This window comes from Myodes glareolus, chromosome 16 (assembly GCF_982192425.1).
Source record: "Myodes glareolus chromosome 16, mMyoGla1.1, whole genome shotgun sequence".
Classification (NCBI taxonomy): domain Eukaryota; kingdom Metazoa; phylum Chordata; class Mammalia; order Rodentia; family Cricetidae; genus Myodes; species Myodes glareolus.
In genome coordinates, this window is record NC_142041.1 from 56,384,328 (window position 1) to 56,400,704 (window position 16,377).

The following is a 16,377-nucleotide window of genomic DNA, read 5'->3' on the forward strand; positions in this document are numbered from 1 at the left end:
ACACACGGAGCCAAGGGAAGAGCAGTGAGCGAACACGCCATTAGCGGGCCCGGGACACTCAGGGAGAACTATCTGGAAGCAGCAGGGAGCAGTTGAGCTGCCGAGAAGAGGCTCAAACCAACTGGGCCACCGCAAAGGACCCTCTCCAGCCTCTTCTTCTGCCTGCAGGCTGTGCTCCAGGCTTCCAGCCTTCAGGAGCATCACCCACACGGAGAGGGCTTTTGACGATGTGGCCTCCTCTGAGTTTTTGCTGCTCCTGTAAACAACCTCTTACCCAGCTTCCTGTAAGTCACCCCAATAAAACTCATTGGTTCATCAAATTAAACAGCAGCACAGTCTGTCAGCATTGTAGGCAATATATATTGTTGCCTATTTTTTTTAAATGAAGAATGTGGGAAAATCCTGTCAAAATGTAAAACAGAAAAAAATGATTTGCCCGTTTATCACCCAAAGATCACATTGAACTCACTGTCATATGCCGTTCTAATCATTTGGGGACACAGGGATTTCTTTTGAAATTATGTTCTTACTGTGGTTACATTTTTCTTTTACTTTTTTGTTGTTGCTGCTGCTTTTTTGACAGGGTCTCACTATTTAGCCCTGACTGGCCTGGCACTTACTCTGTAGACCCGGGCAGCCTCAAACTCACAGAGATCCACCTGCCTCTGCCTCCGAGTGCTGGGATTAAAGGTGTGTGCCACCACATCCAATTTTGCTCTGCCTTTTGTGATAACCAGCTGCATGCTTTTATACCTTACCAGAGAAGGACTTGTTGACATTCAAGAAAAACTAAGTTAACCCACGGTGTACAAGTCACATAAAGGTGAAGGAGACAGGTGAGCGGCTCCTCAGAAGTCTGGAGGCTCCCTTCCCCCCTTTCTCACTACTGCACTGTTTTTCCCAGTGAGCGTCAAACCCTGCACCAAACCTCTATCTCCCTGCCATTTGTTCCCTTGCTTTCTCCTCTTCCTCTTTAAAAAAGAAAGGGGAGAGGGCTGGAGAGATGGCTCAGTGGTTAAGAGCATTGCCTGCTCTTCCAAAGGTCCTGAGTTCAATTCCCAGCAACCACATGGTGGCTCACAACCATCTGTAATGAGGTCTGGTGCCCTCTTCTGGCCTGCAGACATACACACAGACAGAATATTGTGTACATAATAAAAAACAAAAGTTATTTTAACTACTATTTAATGAGAAGAATATATACTTTGAATGCTGCTTATATATGCCCCAAAGATTTTTAAAAAATGAAATAAAGGACATTAAATGCATCAAAAAAAAAGTATTGCATTTTGGTTGTCTCTATATTTTTATTAGTTTTGGAAAATGGCACAACAAACAAAAGAATGCAGATATATCTCCAAAATAGTAGGCACATATGTACCTCGAGAGTTTCGTCTGCGCTTGACTCTGAGGGATCAAAGCAAATAACTTGTGGAAACAGGAGGTCTCTTCAGAAGCAGCCTCTGCCTCTCGGGCTTTTGCTTCCTGGGCGCATGTCATGATTTTTTTTATTGCCATCATCATTTTTATCATTATTTAGCTTTTTGAGACAGCTTTCTCTGTGTAGTCCTGGAACTCTATCTATAGACCAGGCTGGCCTCAAACTCACAGAGATCCACCTGCCTCTGTCTCCCGAGTGTTGGAATTAAAGGTGCGCCACCAGGCCAGGCTTCCTGTCTTTATGACGTGGCTGCACTTAGAACTAATTGCCATGGATATAAAGTGCCCAGAACAAAACAGGAAGTTCATAAATGTGCTCGTCTTCTGCCGTTCTGCCGGCTCTGCCGTTCTTCAGCTAAGCCTCTTTCTCTTAATTTTGACTATCAGCAAAATTTAAAGATGAAACTTTTGATTCATTGACCAACAAACAGTTATCTTCAAGTGAGAAAGCTGTCTTCAAAATTATAACCTCAGCCCTCATTCTTGAGCCTTAGGTTTTGCTCAGTCTGAAGCATTTGTTCCATGTTTAACAGAGCCAAGAGCTCTGAATTTCTCATACTCTAAGAGCCGCGAGGAAGGGACCGGGAGCTGGACGTTTCACACTGTTGAATATGATGCCCATAGCAAGAGAATTTTACACCCACGCAGATAAAGCCATGTTTGGAGTTTTGTTCATTATTCCTCGCTTGATAAATGACCCTGGACACACTCCCTCCAGTGTGTGTTTACTTAGGGCTAAGCTAATCCTGCTCTGAAATACGATTACCCTTTGGACACGCTCTGCTTGTTCATTGCCTTCCTGTCCTTAATAAAACGCTTTCAGTCTCCTGCCCTTCAATAAATTACTCAAGGAACCAGACACTTTTCTGGACAGTCTCTGTTTGATAAATGATCATGTCATGCTATCGCTTAGAGCGCTGCCGAGTCTGAGGCACCAATTCCCCTTCCCCTGCAGGCTGGCACCCCGCTCCTGCACGGGCGACTGTAGCAGGCTGTGCTCTCTGCTTTAATGATGACTCTGATGAACCTGTATTTGACCAGCACGCTCCAATCTTTATCGGAAACGTCTGGCCCAACTGTCCTTACCAAATCTAAAGACAGCCATTTGTCATCCCTCTGACTGCCTGTCATCATCTGCCTGAGGAAATCTATAATTTTGGGCTTGTTCCTGACTAAAGTGTGAAATGAATAAATTTATCTTTGGGTCATGCCGCTTGCCAGGATCAATATTGAGCAGAGGTTGAATAAATTAGAAATGAAGAAAACATGACAGGCTATTGTGGCTGTTCACTTGTGCATTGTAAATCAAATGTTTAGTTTATAAAAGAGGCAAGCATGTCAAGTTTTTTATTTTTCCCATTCATTTATGAAGATTCCCTGTCTCATGATAAATGGTCATCAGAAAACCAATGAAGTAAATCACTAATGAATCTGGCTGTGAAAGGAACTCAGGTCGTTTTATTGATTTGGCAAATTTTGCAGATGTGGCAAAGATTAAGGGTTTTTTGTTTTGTTTTGTTTTTCTTACAAGTTTTGTTTTGTTTGCATTTTTGGCCATGCATTTGACATTGTATAACATTAGCAACTTGGATAACGTGGGCCTAGTGAAGTTCATGACTCAACCTCACTCATACACAACTTGTAGAAATGTAAGTTGAGCTATAAATCATTAAAATAGTTGGTGCTTTTAGATATTGATACATGCCTGTCTAAAGAGGTTACAAAAAAATGCAAAACAAAAAGTCATGAAATGTCATTTAAAGTAGAGCCCCATAGGTTAAAAGATGACTATTATTATTATTATTATTATTATTATTATTATTATTATTATTATTATTATTATTTGGCTTGAAACTTCTCTTTCCTCTCCTCCTCAATAGCTGACCTCGGTCCACACTTTAATGGGGGAGAAGTAGGTCAGGTCTCACCGACATTTTTCTCAGTTAACTGCTGTGATCTCACACTTCCTTTCCTGTTTTCATTTTCTCCGCAAACGAAGAGCGCTATTTCTTCCCCCGCTAATCAGCCTTTTGATCCAGGCTGCCTCCTCTGGGGTCTTCTCTCTTACATTTTCATTTCCAGCCTCCCTTCTCTGACTGCTATCCTTTCTTTTATCTACAATCACCAGGACCCATTGACTAGGGCTCTAGGGCTTCTCAAAGGCCTTCTGTGCACAGCAATCACGGGGGGGGGGGGGTGGCACACGAATAAAACATAATTTTAAATTTTAAAAAAGAACCACAAGGGACTTTGTTTAAATGCAGGTCCTGAGTACCGTGTCTGGTGAAGAAGTTATGACTGACTCCATGTGAAGCTGTAAGGGTTTAGACCAATTCCTTGGTTTCTCAACCACTGGGCACTCCACAGGCTGAAGAGGCCCTGCTAACCCTACCAGGGAATCAAATGTTATCGATCATGGAATTTGTAGGCCTCAGTTCTTTGGGCGTCATCATCTGTGGACCATTCGTTTACTTATCCCACGTCGTTCTGTGCTCCAGAAGGCTATGCACAGCCTGCCGGAGTCTGCGTCTCTCCAGGGAACCAGCCTCTGGCCACCGACATCTCAAATGCATGTGTGGACTGTTTTCTAAGAGTCGACGGGCTACATGGCGACCTGCTGCCTGGGTCCATCCCTGGAGAGAACTCACCGAGCTGAGTCAGCAGAAGACGGTAGGCCATCAGCGACCATCAAGAACCCCTTCCTTTTCTAAACTTGGCATCTACTCCTTCCAAAGCAATGCCTGTTTTCACTCCCGGGCTCATGGAAGAGGGTGCGCTCACAGAAACAGCTGTCCTCCTGCCGTCCACCACATGTCCACCGTACATAAACCTTCCAGCAAATAATCCCTCCTGCCATGTTTGCATCCACGATGGTGCTCTCGTAGATAAACACGATGCAGAAGAAGCCTCCATTCATCTGGCTCTGCACTGTACGTAGCCTCACACATAACTGATTACTTGGTGTTTTGCTGGAATGTTTCAAAGACACTCCAACTCTGGATGGACCAAAATCCATGATCTCCGTGTACCCAAGCCTGACTCTAGAGTTCTCCGCAGCTCGTTTACCTCTGCTCAGTACGTCCAGCTAGAAGCCCGTCTTGCCCACTTTATTCTCAAACATTTCTCCAGGTTTGTTCGCTCCATTTCCACCCCCATTGTTAACGTGTCAACTACTCACTTCTTAGCTGGCCTGGACTCTTCCAATCTGTTCTTCACACCCCAGTTAAGCAGAATCTTTTCAGAATGCTAACATCTAATTACTTCACACCTTCAGTGGCTCCCGGTGTTCTCAGAATAAACAAAAGTCTATTATAGCCAAGGCAGCAGCCCGTCTGTCCACAGCGCCTCTCTGGAGTGAGTTCTGCCTTCACTCGTTCAGCCTTGCGTTCCCTTTAGGAAAAGTGCATGTTTGCCTTAGGGGGGCCATTTCCTGGCCTGGAAATCTTCTCTAACCTCACACTTCAGCTCTCCCTTCTCAGAAGGGCTGTGTCAGAAGGAAGTCTGACATCCTCGCCGACCACCCTCTTCCCCTCGTGGCATAGGAATTAAACGTGAGAGGTACAGCGGACCAGGCTTTGAAGTTCTTCCTTCAAGGGGTATACGTGGGACGAGGAGGAGAGGCGGTTTTGCTTCCTGTGCTTTCTCTTCCGCATCTTACCCACCCGCTATATTTATTCTTGCCTAGAAGTCCCTGAGCTGGACCAGCTCGGGAGAGATGAGGGCGGGCTGAGAGCAGAAGGACTCCCTGACAGCTGTAGGTCTGGGAACTGAAGGGAAGGGATGACGACTCGGGTAGCCCGGGAGAGAAACAGAAGATACGGGAGAAACAGAAGATACGTCCGAGCCCTGAAGCCCAAGGCCGTAGGCTTCTGGACCACCAGTCAGTGAGGACCTGGTCAGGGTCTGACTGTGTTATCTAATGACTCAGTTCTTCCTTGTTTTCCTTTTCCCCACAGAGCTCAAAGATCTCAGTAGCCTGGCAAACTTTGTAGTACTTTTTTCCCTATATGTGTTTTTAGAAAAATTCTCCTTGGTAGCTAGTCTTCTTTTTGACTGTTCAAGTTGCAACCTTGATTGGAAGACTTAGTAACAATCATTCTAAGAGATCATTATTTTTCTATTTTTAAAAAATTGATTTTCCATGCCAAAATGTACTGTAAATACTATCATTTTCTACTTTCTGTTACTACATAAAAATCATGGGCAAAACTAATAGGAGTTCTCATTGTCCTGTATAATCTATTATAATTATTTAATAAGGTGAGTGACCATAGAGTCTACTTGTAATTACTTATCTTAATTTCAATTCTGACTTTTTATTTTTAGCGACAACATAAATTCTCAGCAGAAGCAATCACTTTCACATTCTCCTTTCCGTGTAACAACTACATTCAGTTGTTTCTGGGGGCTCATCTGTGAGACGTGCTGGGGTCTGTCCAGAGGCAGCTGCTCTCTAAGTGCCCAACACCTCAGGTAATTAACGTGGGGCTGTCCGCTTTCTCTAACGATGGCTGTCTTTCCCCGTGGTGCAAAGCTGTCTGCGGCTGACAGCCCTTTGCATGGCAGTCGGTGACCTCATGCACGGTGAAAGACTTCTTCCCCAAGGCATAGCATTTACCGGTAGTTAGGGCAAAGGAGCAGTAAACTTGAAGCCTTAACGGAGACCTTGGATGCAGAACACACACAAGGAAAGAAGCTGATATTCAGGTGCTGGGCGCCAACGCCATCTTGACTAAGGGGGACGTCCAGGGGACAATTTAAATCACAAAAGCACGCTCAGATATGTCCTGAGCAGGCACTGTATTCAGGATCCAATGAACTGAGTCCAGGCTTTTTTTCCTGCCCTTTTTTTCTAATAGGTTCCAATTTTGTAAGGAACTTGGCATTTCTCGTGTAGATTTCAATATTCCTTCTTTGTCCTAACCTTTTGATGTTTTAACTACATTTCCATGTGAAAGAGTCATATTTCTTGTTCTGTGTTTTTGGATATGCATTTGTTCCCCTAGATATGGGGAAATTTCTGCACTAATGTCATTGGGTAAGTTTTTCTATGCCTTTAGTCTTTTAATTAGGATAGAGTGCTTAACGTTTTAGTCTTGCACCCTGAAAATCTACGGGTTTTACCTAAAAATGCACCCAATCCACCCACTCCTCATCTCCAAGCAACCGCGTCTCCTTCTCTCGCACATTATCTTACTTCTTGCCTGTAATAGTTTCCCAACTCGTATCTTTGCTTTTATTCTTGAAACTCATTCTTCATACAATAGACAGAGAAATCCTTCTGAAAAATACATTCCTTCCAATGACTGTCTCTGCACTTAGAATTAGGTCAGAATTATGTCCTGTGATGACCTTGTGACCTGGCCCCTATGCCTTTCTTTCTGATCTCATATCACAGCACCGCTTCTGAGCTACTGAGCTTTTTGGGCACCTGCAGTGTATCAGCAATAAGGGCCAGCCCTCGGATCCTGCCACAGCGAACTGACCTCGTTTTGGTTCTTTGAGCACCCCAAACTGTCTCAGAGAAACACACCTGCTATCCCTTATGCCTGCCGTGTTCGCCGTCTGCTTTCTTTCCTTTTTGAGGCGGTCTTGCTTTGTAGACCAAGCTGGCCTCGAACCCGTATCTTTCACACTACCTTTGTCTTCCAAGTGCTAGGGTTGCAGGTATGTGCCACTATGCCCAGCTTGGACATTCTTGAGGCCTGGAACTGAGTCCTTCTTTCCTCTGTAGTACAATGCCCGACAAATATAGACGGGTTCAGCACAGAGCTGCATAAAGCTCAATGTAATGACATGGCGGGGCACGACGCAATAGGACATGCACTTAGCTAGTGCGAATTCCAACAAGACTCTGTCTCTGTTCTTTCCCACATAGCATAGGGAGCAGCGAGGCGTGCTGACAGCTCCTAGGAACTCATTCATTAGGAGCACAGACTTAAAGGAGAAACTCTGCCTCTAGGAGAAAAAGTTTGATGGACAAACAATGTAGATAGAAAGGCATATAGGTCCTTAGAGAAACTGGCGAAATATGGAGACTTTGGGTATGGAGGATAAAACAGGGAAGACATAATAGTTATATTAAGAAGTAGAGATTTGGGGTGGGGGCTGGTAAGATGTCTGAGTAGTTAAGAGCACTCGCTGACTGCTCTTCCAGAGGACCCAGGTTCAATTCCCAGTACCCACATGGCAGTTCACAACTGCCTGTAACTCCAATTCCATAGGACCAGACAACCCATGACAAAACAGCAACACACATAAATTTTTAAAAAATTAAAAATAAAAAATTTTAAAGATTTGAATTTAATTTTTTTAAAAAACTAAAAACTTAAAAGCTGCAGTAAACATTTTTAAAGTTGAGGTAGGGATTCAGAAGACAGATTTAGACTAGCCACAGGGGTAGCGCTTTAACAAGTGGCGTTTTGGAACTCTTTCTAAGTATGTTCTGACCCACAGTCCCGTGTAAGTCCTGGAGGCTGGCTTAGGTCACGTTACCTTCACATGCACCAGCTGGTTGTCAATGGCGATCAGGTGGTTCAGATTCTCCAGCATCTCTAAGTCTTTTATGTCATCGATATTATTGTTGCTGATATTCAAAATAGAGAGAGATTTCTGGGGAAAAAAAAAATGAACAAAATTAACATTAGTGAGTCACCTAAATACACCACACAGGGAGCAGAAGGGTCAGGGCTTTAAAAGCCCCCAGAGCACTAGTCCAGGCTGCTTTGTAGGCAAGGAACAAAAGTCGTGAAGATTCTGTTCCAGTGTTTTCTGGTTTGTTTGTTTTTTTTTAAAATATAGAACTTTTAGAGCTCAAATGTGTGCTATAGCCGACTTTTGCCTCTGGTTCCCTCCATAAGCCCTATGCTCCTCCTCCAGAAGTCAATATACATTATGAAGTAGGGAAGCTGCAAATTAAAGAGAAAAACCACACCCAATAAACATGACAGAACGTTGTCTGCAGCTTACACCTGACTGTCCTGTGCTAAACATCATCCAGGGAAGAAGTCATGTGACCTGACATGAACGGTGTCTGGTTTTATTTTTATCTTTCCCTCTTCAGTTTTTTCTTGATAATTCATTTGTTCAGAAGGCACTGAAATAATGATTTCAGTGTTAGCTAATAAAATGAGAACAAAAATAACTATATGACAATACTAAATGAGCAATCTTAAAACCTGAGGCTTGTGAATCGATATCAAATCTACTCGCCAAGACCGCCATGCATAGTTAGCCTTTAGAAAGAGATTCCTGACATTTAGAAGTTATGACTGTTCCCATCATCTGTACAGCGCAGCACACCTCACTACGACACTTCTGTACATAACACAGCGGACTCTGGCTGTCTTCGCCCATGCGCTGGCCTTTTCGGACTTTCTCACTAAGAATTTTTAAGACTTGAAATCATTGAAAAAAATGAAGCTTTAATGTTGAGAATTTCAGAATCTGTGCAAAACTTAAACTAGCAAAAAATGTTTTCAGTGGTGTCCTGTGATAAAATTGAAACGGAAAATGACAATTTGCCTCCTGGAGGTGCCGGGCTCTGACAAGATCACTGTTAGTGTTGACAAAGTCTTACAGGTCCTGCTATAAGCATTCCTTCTGGTGGTCATTTCCCTGTAAACAAGCAGAAGACATCGGGGGATGGTGCACTTTGACTCCTAAATGGCAGCTCTTAGACTCTTTCTTGCCTGAAAACCTTTAGCAAAATGAGTGTCATATGCCAGCATCAACTGCTTTTCACACTCATGGACACCTTGAGAAAACCACACAATGATTATTGCTAATTGTTCCACTCCTAAAGGTGAGGGACTGTTTCAAACAGTTTACACCAGACATTTGCTGACACAAACCTCTGTGACCTGTAGATGACCCTGCAACCATTTCCATATAGGCTAGAGAGGAAGCAATGTCTCCTCCAGGCCCAGCAGAGGGACCACTGCCACTGATGATAAACAGGCAAAGCAGAGATGCATACAAACCCAAATCTCCATTTATAGGCAAAGTGTGCAAACACCTTCATTTGCATCAAGATGTGCTGTGATTGGTCTAAACATCCCTTCTGGGGTTCTGTAAACCGGCTCACCTACTGAGCCAGCTGGGAGGCAGGCTTCTGCGCTCCTCACCTGCCATAGACACACTAGGTTTCCTTGCCTTGCCTATTTGTGATATCATGAGCTGAAATGGCAGCGCGAGGAAGTGGCAGGAACAGCAAAGCAGCACCTGCAATAGCTCAGCAATCGGCAGGTGGAGCTGCAAAAGTGGCTAGGCAGCTAGCTGCATGCCGACAACTGCACAGGGGGCTAGGCAGCTAGCTGCATGGCAACAACTGCAGAGGGGCTAGGCAGCTAGCTGCATGCTGACAATGCACAGGGGGCTAGGCAGCTAGCTGCATGCTGACAATGCACAGGGGGCTAGGCAGCTAGCTGCATGCTGACAACGCACAGGGGGCTAGGCAGCTAGCTGCATGCTGACAATGCACAGGGGGCTAGGCAGCTAGCTGCATGCTGACAATGCACAGGGGGGGCTAGGCAGCTAGCTGCATGCTGACAATGCACAGGGGGCTAGGCAGCTAGCTGCATGCCGACAACTGCAGAGGCAGTGGGGAGGAGGTAGCATGGTAACTGGGTCGCCTCTTTCCTTTCAAACAGAAAAGATCACATCTCAGGTGTACAAGAAACAAGTTCCTTCCATTTCTGGGTCCCGTGAATCAAAACGGATAAAATCTGCACAACTGTGTCCCATTTATAAATCTCCTGGCCCAGAAATGAAGGCAGTGTGACCACGACCCAGAGGGCGTTGAGGACTAGCAATGAGTCTTGCATCTCATCTCACACATGGTGACTGTCTGGCCAGCAACACAGTCGGGTCCTCAAACCTGGGTTTGTGCACACACCCACAGCCCCAAACTTTGGGAGGCTGATGCCAGCCTGATGTCGTATCTCAAAAATTCAAAAAACCAGAGCTTGCCAAATAATTGTCCCACTCCCTTTTCCTTATAGCTTTCCCTAAAATTTAAAAACATGAGCCATGGTCAGCAGCACCTACATTATGGGCCTGTATCAGGACTTCAGTTCACATAACCTGCTCACTTCCTTCTTTCGGTCCTTTTAGTCAAAGAGGTAGGCACGCCGCCCTGACCTATGGTACCGCCATACTAGAGATTGCATAAGGAAACAAACCACCCTCAGGTTTCCAATGGGCAGATCAACAGGACGACTACGTCCACACTCCGAGCATGCCCTCCCTGACTTATTCCCCACTGCATCCTGCCCAAACTTTCTTATGGCCTTACTGCCAGAGAACGAAGAGTCCTAGGGTCAAACAGAAGCTTTTCTCCCAGGGGAAGCCTCTGGCTTTCAACATGCAGCTCTCTCAGTTCTTCCAATCCTTCTAAACCTTCTATGACTGCAATGTAATTGCCTCCCAGGTACCTGCAAAACACAGACATGGCTTCAAAGAGGTTTTCTGGGAATGCTGTGGACATTAAGGCTAATCAAAATATAACAAGGAGGACAGGGGACATGGCCGCTGGGTAAACCACTCGCTTCACAAGCATGAAGGCCTGAGTTTGAATCCCCAGAACCCACATAATGTGGACTTGTTAGGAGCATCTGTTACCCCAGAGCCCCTGGGGTGAGATGGGAGATGGAGACAGAAAGAATCCCCTGACACTCATGGTTCAGGTAGCCCAGAACATAAGGAGACCCTGCCTCAAGCAGGGTGGGAGGTGAGGACCAACCCCAGAGGTTGTTCTCTGACCTCCATGTGCTCAGACCTGGATTCACACACAAAAATGCATGCACACACAGAGATAAAAATTATTCACACAGTGTTATCTTTCTATCAGACCTATGAAAGTTCCATCTAAATCACAAATTATATTGTTACACTTAATTTGGTCTAAAATATATTATGTTTTTACATTTTCAATAGCATTGATTAATTGGACAAACCAATGGTTTCATTAGTATATTTCATGCATATATATCATATACATCTTCAACTTTTAAGTGGGAGGGTTAAAATAGTCTGTACTGAACTGTCTCCCACCCTTACAACCCAGTCTATAGGTTTATAAACAGTTTCTGGACCTCACTCCCTTGATCTGCTGGATATCAAGACTGGAACTTAGTAGTCTGCATTTGGTGAGTGTTTCCCCATCACCCTATTCTCTCCCCATCCTGAAGACCACAGGCCACTTCTAGAAAAATGTGCTAGTTATCCAGTCTGGGGAACTTGGATCTGTCAGCCTTCATTGCCCAGTAATAATAATTTTAAAAAAGATTTTATGTATATGTGTGTATGTGCATATTGCTGTGTGTGTGTGCCCGGTGGAGCTGGAGTTATATACAATTGTGAGCAGCCAGCGTGGGTGCTGGGAACTGACCTCTGTGAGAGCAGTGTGTACAATTAAGCACGGAACGATCTCTCTAACCTCCCCAGTAATAATTATCAGCAATCTTTAAATCTGTACCAGTTTATGACCTTTACCTTTTGAAATCAAAGCCCCTTGGGGACTTGGAAGGGCACAGACTTTGCTTGAGCTCCATGGAAACCCTGTTGACCGACTGAACTTACGTGAGAATGCTTATTCCCAAAGGCTCATGAGATGATTTGCTCTCCCTACCAAAGGAAAGGTGTACCAAGCTGCTTGGATGTTTGAGCCAGGACTTCATTATGTAGCCCAGGCTAGTCTTCAATTTCTAGAAATCCTCGTGCCCCAGACTTCTGAGAGCTGGAATTACAAGCATGAACCACTATGCCTATCTTATCAGGTTTAATTAAAGCATCAATTATATTTCATTTGTAATAGAAATATTTGTATTTTAGTAAATAAAGCTTGCCTGAAGATCAGAGAGTAAAACAGCCCCACTGGTCAGCCTTACAACCTAGGCAGTGGCAACACAGACCTTTAATCCCAGTAGCCACACTAGTTGCCATTGAAACCAGGCAGTGCATTCCTTTAATCCCAGCCCTAGAGAGGAATATAAAACATGAGAAGACAGCTCTCACACACAGTCTTATTCTGAGATTCCTGGAGGCAGGATCACCATTTCAGTCTGAGGTAGAGGTAAGAGTCAGTGGCTGGCTATTTTGCTTTTCTGACTTTCGGGTTGAACTCCCATTTCTGTCTCTGGGTTTTTATTAATCATGTTACAAATTATTATATTTTATATGACTACATTACATATACTAGGATAAAATTAAAAGTGAGACCTATCCCATGAAACTTCTGAGAAACAGATTTAAGCCTGCATCCAGATTAGCTTTGCGACCTAACGCAACACTGGAAATACTTGCGCAAGAAGGGGAAAAGCAGTTAGGAGGATTCACAAATAAAAGCACTCACAGCTTCTCCAGTCTCTTCAGCGACCTGAGGTTCTCGATGCAGGAAATGCAATTGTTCTGCAGGTACAAGTGGGTCAGATTCGTGGAATAGTTCAGGTTGGTGATGGCACTAATGCGGTTATCATATAAATACAAAACACTCAGGTTTTTGCAGGGAGAGAGGTCGTCCTGAGAAGAAAACAAAACAGGTCCTAGTTCTTCCCCTCTGAATGCTTAGAAGTTGGGTTTTAAGAAATACTTTGACACTCCACAAATCTCCCTAAGACTCTTACAAAGTAACATTTCTCTGCACTTAGCACACTCCAGATAAGACTGTAATGATCACTAGGTGATTTGGGGCTTTAGAATTCTGCAACTTTCCCAGTAAAATCGTGTTTCTTAAGAATTTCTTAAACAGTTTTCCTTGGCAGCAATGAGAAACCTTCCTGAAAGTTGAAACAATGGACGAATTATTGTCCAAACAGCGTAGAGCTTAATCTTCCTGTTGGATTTGAAGTAAGCTGTCACAGCTTACAGTTCTAAAACTGAAAGTCATTCAATAGCCAAGATTAATGGATTAAAGCCAGGTATGGTGACACACGCCTTTGAATTCTGCTCTAAAGAGGCTGAAGTAGGTGGATCTCTATAAGTTCAAGACCACCTGGGTCTACCTGGTGAGTACCAAGCCAGCCAGGGCAAAAGAGAAAGACCCTGCCAAAATTAATGTGGAGGATAAAAAAAACAAACTATGATGACGCTATCAATCTGAATTCTGTAAAACAAACTTTCATTTCTTTGTACTATCTTGTAGATGTCAGGACAGGAGAACAGTGGTTCACTCTGACCCACTATTGTGATTATACAAGGAGCTGGAGCTGGGCCACGTGGTCTCCAAATACCTTTAATCCAGAACTGAAGAGACAAAGGCAGGTGGATTTCTGTGAGTTCAAGGACAGCCTGGTGTCCAAATGAGTTTCAGGACAGCCAAGACCACACAGAGAGACCGTGTCTCCAAAAGAGAACAAAATGGAGACTGGAGAGATGGCTCAGGCACTGGCGCTCCTCCAGAGGACCCACCTGGCAGCTCACAGCTGTCTGTAACTTCAGTTCCAGGGGACCCAACACCTTCACATAGACATCCATGCAGGCAAAGCACCAATACACATACAAATAAAAACCATTAAAAAAGAACAGAACAAGCCGAGCTGTGGTGGCTCGTGCCTTTACTCCCAGCACTGGGGAAGCAGAGACAAGTTGATCTGCAGAGTGAGTTCCAGGACAGCCAGGGCTGTACAGAGAAACCTCGTCTAAGAAACCTGGCCCAGAATGACATATATTGACATAATTAAATTATATGCAAAAACCTCACCTTTGAACGTTTATTGGGGAGGAGGGGTGACTGGGCATTGAACACAGGGCCTTGGACAAGCTGAGTGTATACTGTCACTGAGGTATACTGTCCCCAGTGTTGAAGATTTGTGTCCTTAATCCCCCCACCCCTCAAGACAGGTCTCACTGAATAGCTCAGGTTGGTCTTGAACTTAAAATCCTTCCGGCTCAACCTCTGAGTGCTGGGGTAGCATGCAAGTGCTTAGCTCATTTCTTAACATTTTCAAGTTTAAAAAGTATTCCAAGGCTCTGGAGTGGTCCGAAAGCAATTGCTTTCCAAATCCTGTTTGTTGTGCAAATACAAGTGAATTCCAGAAAAAAGTAACGTATGTCTAACAGATATCTGCCAAACACAATGCTATATTTTACAGAAACTTAATATGCTGAGTACCCAAAGAAGGAAATTAAAAGAGAAACGTAATAAGCTTCCCAGTAAAAATATAGTTAACAAGTTCAATCAAAATAGAATTATTATATTGGATACGCCCTCAAACCAATAGAGTTTATTTTCCTAATTGTGTAAAATTGAAATAATTTAAAGTTCTTACAATTGAATCTATATTTCTGTCTGAAAAATTTATGTGTGTTATTTTCTTCAGGCATTGTACGAGGGTTTCTTCTTTTCGGGGTTTAAGATTGCTGTTTTTGGCAATTAAATCCAGAGTCAGTCGAACCATGGTTTCTGTGTAACCGAAACTCTCAGCAAGATCTCTGTTTTAGCACCATGTCCAGAAGCAGGTTTAGGTATTACTTCCAAGTTTCTAAAAATGAAAGGGAACAAGAGAGCACTGTGAGATAGCGCTGTCCCGGAGAGGTGAGCTACTCTAACTTTCTCACAGACAGCTGCCTGGTAAGCTAGGCTGCTGGCATTCATGCTTCTGGTCTTTTCTACCTTTTCAGACAACCTCCATTAAAACTCTTAAAACCAAGGCCAGGTGTGGTGGCACACGCCTTGGAAGGCAGTGGCAGGCAGTTTTCCATTGAGTTCGAGGCTAGCTTGGTCTACAGAGCAAGTTCCAGGACAGGCTCCAAAGCTACCCAGAGAAACCCTATCTTGAAAAACCAAATCAAACCAAACCAAAACAAAGAAAACCCCCCAAACCGACAAACCAACAGAACATTTCAAACACGAAAACGAGTTAAATGCACAACACTTATCTGCCTTTATTGTGTGTTTTCTGGAATAGGATCTAGCCGTGTAACCCAGGCTGGCTTGGAACTTGCTGCTGTCCACAAAGTGGCATCCTCCTCGTCCAATTTTTAGAGGGTCTCACGCCCAGGCTAGTCTCCAGTTTGGGATCTTTCTGCTTAGCCTCCAGTTCTGGGATTAAAGGCTTAAAGCACCGTACCTTCATTCCATTTGTAGATACTTTCCTCCCCAGGGGCAGTAATGAACGCTTGTGTGTACCTCCCTCTCCTCCTCCCGCTCCACTTTTTCCCCAGTGCTGGGAAAGAACCCTGGGGGTCACTGCACGCTAGGCAATCACTTTAACATCAAGCTACATCCGTGCCCTGAGGGGAACATCTTTTCAAACGTTTATTTATCCTCTCTGATTAAGAAAGGACCTCCAGGAAAACTGCCCAGTGCTCTTATTTCGGAGGTGGAGAAATTAAGCCCCAGAGAGCTAGTCCAGGCTTTCCAAAGTGCCAGCTGAGGCTCGAGCCAGTGTCTCACTCCTCGTAGGAACTGGCACAGCATCTCCAAATCAGAACCGATGCTGTGCATACCCCAAGTTACACACAGAATGATACAAAACACTTGCCATGGGCCAGGTCTAGATATTGTATGTCATGCCAGAAAAACGGCAAGAAAAAAGCAGCGTTTTCCACTGCAGATTGTTGAGTTCAAATATTAGCTTCACTGCTCGCTGGCAAAGCAATCTTCAAACATTTTGTATAATAAATTTAAGGCAAGGTGCAGTCACGAGGACCTACATTTGATCCCTTGCACCACAAAAATACGTTATAAAAAAAAAAGTCAAACCTGTGTGGTGCGTGTGTGAGTGCATGGCCTGCGGGCGGGCACGCGCGTGTGTACACGCACACATACATGACCAGGTGCCTGGGTGTCTCACCAGGGCTCCACCTCCCTTGAGGGTGCACAGGCAGTGAACAGTTGCTGGAGGGCGGGGCTCACGAGGTTCCACCTCTCCTTGAGGATCTACAGGCAGTTCCCGTGACCGGAGGAGGGAGAGACTTGTTTTTCATGGTGTAGCC

At 44.4% G+C, this 16,377-nt stretch overlaps 1 protein-coding gene across 4 annotated transcripts in view; it reads right to left on the reverse strand.

The window, feature by feature from the left end:
• Nucleotides 1-16,377, reverse strand: part of Ppp1r42 (protein phosphatase 1 regulatory subunit 42) — a 50,520-nt gene that overhangs the window by 19,177 nt on the left and 14,966 nt on the right. For all 4 annotated transcript variants that reach the window (XM_048420528.3, XM_048420525.3, XM_048420526.3 and 1 more), the window contains exons 2-5: nucleotides 14,709-14,921; nucleotides 12,794-12,960; nucleotides 10,736-10,874; nucleotides 7,936-8,052 (exon numbers count right to left, since the gene is read on the reverse strand). In XM_048420528.3, the coding sequence (XP_048276485.3) occupies nucleotides 7,936-8,052; nucleotides 10,736-10,874; nucleotides 12,794-12,960; nucleotides 14,709-14,837 (552 nt within the window). In that variant the 5' untranslated portion in view covers nucleotides 14,838-14,921. The remainder of the gene's footprint in view (nucleotides 1-7,935; nucleotides 8,053-10,735; nucleotides 10,875-12,793; nucleotides 12,961-14,708; nucleotides 14,922-16,377) is intronic.